The 8,847-nt window shown below is 39.2% G+C and overlaps 1 protein-coding gene across 1 annotated transcript in view; it reads left to right on the top strand.

Moving 5' to 3' along the window:
• NUDT21 (nudix hydrolase 21) overlaps nucleotides 1-6,998 on the top strand; it is an 8,204-nt gene extending 1,206 nt beyond the window's left edge. The window contains exons 2-7 of the mRNA XM_072422840.1: nucleotides 2,283-2,483; nucleotides 3,000-3,063; nucleotides 3,790-3,879; nucleotides 3,974-4,049; nucleotides 5,731-5,845; nucleotides 6,734-6,998. Of these exons, the coding sequence (XP_072278941.1) occupies nucleotides 2,283-2,483; nucleotides 3,000-3,063; nucleotides 3,790-3,879; nucleotides 3,974-4,049; nucleotides 5,731-5,845; nucleotides 6,734-6,755 (568 nt within the window). The 3' untranslated portion in view covers nucleotides 6,756-6,998. The remainder of the gene's footprint in view (nucleotides 1-2,282; nucleotides 2,484-2,999; nucleotides 3,064-3,789; nucleotides 3,880-3,973; nucleotides 4,050-5,730; nucleotides 5,846-6,733) is intronic.
• Nucleotides 6,999-8,847: the final 1,849 nt, after the last annotated feature.

Genomic DNA, 8,847 nt, shown 5'->3' with positions numbered 1-8,847 from the left:
TGAGTGACACATGGCTCCCCGCACATGGGCAGTCCAGGGTCTGTGCATTTAGTGGTCCGTAGGTCCAAAAAGCTTGGCTACCACTGGCCTAGGCAATCAACAATGAATGAGAGTGCAGAGCCTCCTGAGATACCTACGTCACTCATCCAGGAAAGCTCTTGGCTTATTAATAGAAAAAAAAAATGCCGATCTTACTCATGTGCAGTGAGATTGGTAATTTTTTTTTCCCAATCTACATCACCCAATCTCGTGCCTGCACAGTGCGAGGTTGGGTGACAGAGGAAGAATAATCCAGAAGAAGAGAGAACAAAATGTCAGAGCCGGGCTGAAGACGGATACCGGGATGACACAGGACCAGACGGATAGACTGCTCTGTGGGATTAAAGGTAAGTGTGATTTTTTTTATTTTGTTTTGGGATTACTGCTGTTTTAATATTTTCTTCATAATGTCACCCAAAACATTTGTATTACTGCAGTATTTTTTTTATAGACCACTACAAATCTAAGGCTAGGTACACACCTGCAATGGTTCTCGTCCGATAATCGTCTCCTTGTCCTGGCGGATCTATGCACAACGAACAATTGTAATGGAAGTGAAGGGAGAGAGAGAGCTGCCACTCCATTGTTCTCCCCCTCCCCTCTCCATAGAGCAGAATGGTGCTGTATGTACAGCGCTCGTTCATGCATCGTGCAGTAAGGATCGTGAATAATCCTTTCTAATGACAATTATTGCACGTGTGTTCGTAGCCTAAGTCTAGAGCCTGTTGTCGTACATTCTGGGCATTATGTATATGTGACCCTGTAGTGACACTTCAAAGAACCAAAAATTCCTGTGCACCTATGCATACAGACTGAAGACCTTTCTTGATTTTTAGTTTTTCATTACCACATTGAGGTCTGATCATTTCTGATCACCTAACTGTCCTGCCCCCTCAAGCAGACACCGGGTTTCCAATGTAATTCACCTGTCTGCTGTTAGAATTTGTAGTTGTGCTATAAAAAGAAATTGTCACCCTGCCCATAAAGGGGCATCGCTAATCCCCTACCCACCCTCCCACACCACCTTACTATTCTGCAGCCAAGACTTAGGTACAGTGTTCTCCCCAGCCCCTTTTAGCTGGGCGCATCACCCAGTACTTTTCAGCAACCACCCGGCTGTATTTGGGTGGTTAGTGAGGAACTGGGTTACAATACAGAGGCTGCCATCTGAGTTGAGCACTGAGGTAAGGTATGTTGGCGATTCAGGTTCATTGATGTTACTCTGGTGATGTGACATTGCTCTGTCGTAGCGATTGGCTGCGAGGCCAATGCACCTTCATGGCAGATCAGGTTTCATGCTTCTTCATACCTGGTACTGCTGGGTAATATCCCCTTCTATAGAGGGCGAGAAGCTGCAAACCAAGATGGGTAAGGTGAGTATATAGAGGCGGGGGTGGTTTTATTCCCCATCACATTGTCTTGTATTTCCCCTTTACTTTGAAAAAAACAATAGCTGTCATTGCTAATCTCTCTCACAAAAAATGGTAATTCCTTGCTTTCACTGTGTTGTGATTCACCAACCCTGAATCCAAGTCAGGCCGCCTTTACTTGTGATGTACTTATTTTATATTTGGATATAATGAAGCCAGAGATAATCAGGAAACTAGCATTTTCTGGTGGAGGGCAGTGGTGATGGCTCATATAGCTCCTTCATGAAAGATGTCTTTCAAATATTATTATTGCAGTTTTTTTCAGCTCTTTTATGTAATATTTCTGCCAACAAGTTGTCCAGATTTGGATGAATGGCTACTGGTGATCATTATTGGACATTGTTTTTTTTTTTTTTTTTGGCTCCAATGATCTAATAATATGTACAGACATAAATGGTTATAAACAATAGTTGAAAGTGAGCCTGTACTTACCTGTTATTTGCTATAAAAGGCTAAACTTAATAACCTTTTCCCACCCTCCATGCATCTACTTACTTAAACCCATCTGCACAAAATACCCCCTTCTGCCTGCTAACCTGATGAAGCCAAATAAAAGGCCTTGTGGTAACAATGAACCCTTTCCCTGCACCATATAATAATGCTTGGTTTGGTGACTACTTATGAACGTCATTGGCTTTCAGTTTTCTGGCCCGGATGAATACTTTAGACTAGAGGATAAACATGTTGTAAAATATATTTAGATATTCTGCTGAAATCTACAGTAACCTTCTTCATCTTTCACTAGGTTCACAAAACTACAATTAAGAAAGTGTTTGTGTATGATCCTATTTTATGCCATCTTTGTACTTTCAGGTATCCTCTTACAAATTACACATTCGGTACTAAGGAGCCTTTGTATGAGAAAGACAGCTCTGTGGCTGCTCGGTTCCAGAGAATGAGGGAAGAGTTTGATAAGATTGGAATGCGGCGCACCGTGGAAGGAGTTCTGATTGTCCATGAGCATCGGTTACCTCATGTTCTCCTCCTGCAACTGGGAACCACATTTTTCAAGTTGTGAGTTTGGCTCCAAGCATTTAATTTGTTTTTTGTCCTCGTGGTACTGTACTGGGTGGCGATACCTATTGGTCACATTGGTTTTGAACTCTAAGGACACCCAGTCAATGAGCAAAATAAAAAAGATAATAATTGTAAACAACCCCTTATCTTTTATCAAATCATTTCAGACTTTAGATGACAACATTATTTGCTTTGGGTTGCAGAAAAACATAGTATACTTATGTTTCCTAATAGCCAACAGGCCAAAGTATTGGGCACACACAAACCAACTATAAAATACTTTGATGCAGGAACTATCAATCTATGGATAATTCTGTGCTTCCTGGTAGCACATGTGCAATACTGTAACCACAGTGTTCTCCCCAGTCCCTTTTAGCAGGGTGCACCATCTGGCATTCATCTAGAGCTTCTTCTCATCCACTTAGGGTGCACATCAATATTAGGATTTGTGCACTAATATTTCTCATTATCAATCATTTTCAACATATTCTGTATTTGTTTTTCTTTTTTCAGGCCTGGAGGTGAACTGAATCCAGGGGAAGATGAAGTTGAAGGGCTAAAGCGCCTCATGACAGAAGTATGAAAATTTGCTACAAATGCTACCCATTGTTGCTACAGTTTTGTTTTGCATCAATTTCGTTGCACCATGCTGGTATACCCTGTGATAAAGCTGTGTTGGCTTATTTTGCCTTATGTGTCCTAAAACTGAGCTAAGCAAAGCTGAAGCTTTCTTCATTTTTCTAGCAACAAATCCTTAACCTTTGCCAAAGTCATTTGAAACTAGAATAAGAATACATACAAAGGTGAAAGGCTACTTTTCGACTTCCAAAATCTCGATCTCATAAATCTGTAGGCCAGGGATTTCCAATTCTGCTCCCACATTTAAAGGTATTATTACATGGAGATAATGTGTGGTCTGAGTTACAGGCTATATAATCTTAAATGACACTTATTTGCCTGGAGTCCCATCCACGGGCACTGTGGAAGCTTAGCTGACTGCAAGGAATTATAGGAGCTTTTTAAATACAAAATGTAAGGGGTTAAAGATTAGGTTCCAGTAGGGCCTTTCTGTAACTACAAAAGTAATGCAGCCTAATAACTTGTTCTTTCAGTGGTAACACTTTCTGCATCCTTAATTTCTAAATAGAACTTTCACATTTTATAGCATTTTGGCATATTTCTCTTAATATCATTAAACCTTGTTATGATAAATGAATAGTAAACTAGTAACTAGTAAGGAAGGTAGTTTTGTGCTGTAATCGCTAATGCCACTTTGTAAAATGTTTTTCCTCCCCACTTTTAGATTCTTGGCAGACAGGACGGGGTGCAGCAGGACTGGGTAATTGATGATTGCATTGGGAATTGGTGGAGGCCAAACTTTGAGCCCCCTCAGGTTAGTAGTGCGAACCCATCCAACAAATATATGTATTTGTCCATTGCACAAATAAATATTAAATTGATTTCTGCCTTTTGTTTTTTCTTTATAGTATCCATATATCCCTGCACACATTACAAAACCCAAAGAACACAAGAAGTTGTTTCTGGTGCAGCTGCAGGAAAAAGGTAAATAATCTGTCATTTCTCCTAATAACGAATTGTAAAAGAGTGGTTCAGGGCTTATAAGACACATTTTTCACACATGGAGTGGCTACCAGAAAGACCAGACTTTAACTCCATTTAGAATCTTTGGGATGTGCTTGAGAAGCATTTACAGGGCTGTTTGATTATCACATCAATACAAGATCTTGGCAAAAAATGATTCCAACTGCAGGCTTATTGAAACAATATCACAGTGATTTCATGCTCTAGTCCAATCTGTTAACATAAAATATTAGATTGTGACTTTATTTAGGCCAGGCATGGAATAATATACAAACTACCACTACCAATCAGATATTAGAATTATAGTAAGGGAGCTCAGCTGATTGGAACAGATAATCTGAGTTCAGGCAGAGATGATGTGGCTCAGTTTTATCCCCCAAATGGAAATAAAGACCAAAACCAACATTTTGATATTATTTTGTGGCCTCCTTTTATACTGTGTGTATTTTTTGATTGATTAAAAGTTTACTTTGCTTTTCTTTAGGTGGTGAATATGCCACCTCAGATATTGATATGGTGTTGCAACTTGGTATTGAAGCCCCTAAAAAGACTTTGTATCCTAGAAGTTTCTTTAACACTTAATTTAGGCCAGCCGATTGAAGTCTTGTATATGAATACTCATTAGCCTCTCTAACCACCTTACCCAACTAGGGGGTTTTCAATAACCTGTAATTTGTCCATAGTAGGTTTGTTGCATAAAAGGCATCCATATTGTGGAAGACAGAGATGTGGAAATGTGCTAAACCCTGCACAAATCTGAAAAATAATCCTGATACATAATTTCTGAGACTTTGGTAGGAGATCAGGACAACAGGTATTGTAGGAAAGATACATAAAGTTAAGTTCTAGTGTCTTCTGAACATTAAACCTGTTATTTCATCTAGTGCGAGCAAAGTACCATCTCCAAACATTCCCATTGGTAAACATATTAGTACTGCAGAGAGGTTTGAGAAATGAGCCGAGGAAGTTCAGCATTCGATCATATTGAAATTTTGTTAAAAGTACATGCAGAATTTGAATTTACAGCTAATTCAGTCTGTTTAAATTGAAGTCTTTTGTTGCCAGTAAATTGCAAACCTCCAGAATGGTAGTCACCAAAATTGAGAAAAAGGGGAAAATATATATATATTTTTTTGCCTAGAAATAATTTGTCATGCATCCACCAAGTGGTGCTGTTTTTATTTATATCTGTAAATACCATATCCTATATTATACAATCTCACTTAGAGATTTAAATGTTACATTGTTTCTATGGCTAAATAAGGACGGTTTTAAACCTGTGGCAGGAACAAGTGTTCCGGCAGGGCTTCCAGCCGCCAACAGCTGGCCACAGCACTGGTTTTTAATCAGCATTTGCACATATTAGAGCGGACAGCAGTTAGCAGTAATGAACTGGTCACTGCTTTTCCCATTATTTTTTTATAGATCTGCTGCGGTAACTGCACTGCAACCTTGCCATCTATTGGGTGATCGGTCTATGGGGTCTTAGGGAGCAGTGACATCATTTGGTCACATAACAGTGCACAATTGCTGGCTGAAAAAGAGAATTATATGGTGCTAGTAGGAGGAGAATAGAGCTAAACCCAATTGATAAAAAGTCATATATATTTTAACATGTTATTGCCATTTTAAATTTTTTTAGCACTGTTTGCAGTCCCGAAAAATTACAAGCTTGTTGCTGCTCCTTTATTTGAATTGTATGACAATGCTCCTGGCTACGGACCCATTATTTCCAGCCTTCCACAGCTTCTCAGTAGGTAAGTAAAGCAAAGTTCACTGTACTATATGCATAATTAATTGTCTGAGTTCCTGGGTGTGTGTGTGCCTGTGTATTTATTTTGCATATTGTACTGCTGTGAACCATGTGGTAAATTATCATCTAAGAGACAGTTGTAAATAAAGTATCACTTTTAAGTTTGCATGATCGAGAAGGTCATTGTTGCAGAAAAAGACAGACGATTTACCTTCTGCAATAATGCATCTTACCTGTCTGACCCCTTGGATTTCTGAAGTTAAAGCATGTGCTCATCAGCATTGCTTGCCACAGAATCCATGCTTCCCGTGCATGTGCTGGGAAGAATCAATGTCGGCACGAAAGGTGGCAGCACCCAGTGTTGGAATTCAGATTGGTGGACTTATTTCTACTTTAAGAATTAAGATTCAACCCTTAAGTTCAATTCTACCCTACTCCTCATGGCTACTGTTTGCGAACACAGCTTCCTAATATGTAAATATTGCTGAGTCTGTCTCCAACCCCCCTTCCCTGTTTGCTAGGCACACTCTGGTGCCTAAACTTGCTCCCAGTGCCACCCTAATCTCTACCATTCCTGGGAACTCTCAATACTTTTACAATTGGCAGTTCAATGTTGTATTCTGTGGAGGTAGTTATTATGTTGCATGCTGGACAGTGGATTTACATTTTTTTGTTTTGCGTTTTTTTTTCCTCTGTAATGATCATTGTAAGCAAAGTATTAAAACCAAAGTGTTAAATTTGCACTACAGTCTTCAATAAAAGCTATCCAATATCAAGTCAGTTGCTGCATTCTGTTACTCTTGTGGAATTACCTTCTCTTCTGGCTTTTTTCTGACATTAGCAGCATTGGTGCAGTGAACAAGAAAATGATATCTCTATTTCTCTTTCACAGGTTCAACTTTATTTACAACTGAGCTAGAGTGAACTTCTGACAACATTGTATTGGTGAAGCCGTCTCTGTGAGCACAGCTTTATAATGTGGAAATCTGAGCAAACAATTTTTTTTTCTCTTCTGAATCCACTTGCGTTGATGCTGTTGGAGTAAACAGACTGTATGCAAAGTTGAACAGCAACAATATTTGTTAGTATTTTTATTTCAATGTGTTTCTGAATGTTACTTGTTTTTTCTTACACAATTAAAAATGAAATTTTCCCTCTTTCTTGTCAATTTATTATTGTTAACCCTGCTATGGTTTTCTGCATTCCAGCACTGTTGTAATTCAAAGTTGCCCTACTTAAACAGAAGCTAAGCATATGTAGTGTTCTGTTGAGTTGAATGGAAAACCCTTTTCTGTTTCTCATCCCCTCTAGTTTTAACTGAAATCACAAGTTTAAGGCCAGCGTTTTCCCCAGCTCCTTTTAGCTGGGGGCAGGACCCGGCACTTTTTTGTAACTACCTGGCCGTTTTTTGGTAGCTACTGAAAAGTTGGGTCACAATTCAAGGGCTGACACCCGCCTACAATTTCTTCCCACCTGGCCTAAAATATTTGCAGGTTGAACCTCGAAGGTATACAGTTGTGTTCAGAATAATAGTAGTGTGTTTAAAAAAGTGAATGAAACTTAAATCTTTATATTAGCTTTTTTTTTTCCATTCATGCAAATGCATTTGGGTAACCTTTCATATTTTATTCCGCATCAGAACAAGAAAAATATGTAAAATGTGTATGACATTTGTGTTATTACATTTTCTTCACTTTCTGTAAATGAACATTAGACTGTTCAAAATAAAAGCAGTGTGGAGTTCAATTAGTGAGGTTATTAATTCTGTGAAAAAACAGGTGACAATTACAGCCCTTTTTTAAGGGAAGGAAGGCAGCAAATATTGTACATGTTGGTTATAGTGCATTTCTCTCTGAAGATCTAAGTGAAATTGGTCATTCCAGACATTGGGTCTGATTTAAACATTAGGCCCTTACTAAAGCTCTCCAAGACTAGAGAGGATACACATTTATCAGTGAACCATTTGGAATGGATTTGGTCCAGGACTGAAAATATTTGCTAACAAATAGTAAATTACGTTCTAAAAAACCCATTCCAGATTTGCTGGATCACCCAGGTTCAATGATAAGTGTTCAGAAAAACAGCACATTTTGATTAGAGAAGAGAAAACATATAAAGAAGAATAGAAAATGATCGGCTGCTCAGCTAAAATGATATCGAATGCTTTAAAATGGCAACCAAAACCAAAGTTGCGAAAAAAACCTGAAAACTACAATTCAAATACATAAAAGAATAGGCAAAATGGCAAAGACTTAATCAATGATCAGCTCTAGGAAGATAAAAAAAAAGTCTAAAGTTACCCATGAGGGCTGTTACAATTAGAGGACTTCACTTATGTGAAGCAAAGCTATTGGCAAAAAGCTCCCCGCAGGTGAAAAAAAGATGTTCTGCAGAGGTTACAGTTTGCTAAAGTACGCATTGACTGGTCCAAAGAGAAATGATGCAACATTTTTTTGTCTAATGAAAGCAAGATTGTTCTTTTTAGATCTAGGGGACAAAGACAGTTTGTCAGATGACCCCCCAAACACTGAATTCAACTCACTGTACAAGGCAGTGAAGCATGGTAGCATAAGCATCATAATATGGGAATGTTTTCCATAGTAAAATGTTGGGCCTATTTATTGCTTACCAGGAATTAAGGATCAGTTTAAATTAACCCCCCCTAGCGGTAATTCCTAGTGTGACTTGGGTGCCTTTTACATGCAAACAGTGGTAATCACGAGTCACAAGCGGGGTAACTTTAAAAGCCCCCCTTACCTTTGCCCCGCGCTCTAGCGGCGATCTGATGGTCCCACTGTGTTGCCGGTCCGTTGAGAAGCGTGACCGGGAGCGAAATTTAAAAGCAGATTACAGAGTAATCTGCTTTTAAATACCACCCGGGTCCTGGCCACGCCGCTGCTCACATCAGCAGTGAGGTGCGGGCAGCAATAGTAAATTCTGGGGGTAATGCCAGCTGGCACCACCCCCGACATTTGCTATTGCTGCTTGCATCTCCTGGAAGATGCG

The sequence above is a fragment of the Pyxicephalus adspersus genome, chromosome 9, assembly GCF_032062135.1.
Source record: "Pyxicephalus adspersus chromosome 9, UCB_Pads_2.0, whole genome shotgun sequence".
NCBI lineage: Eukaryota > Metazoa > Chordata > Amphibia > Anura > Pyxicephalidae > Pyxicephalus > Pyxicephalus adspersus.
This window is presented reverse-complemented; position numbering and strand designations above follow the sequence as displayed.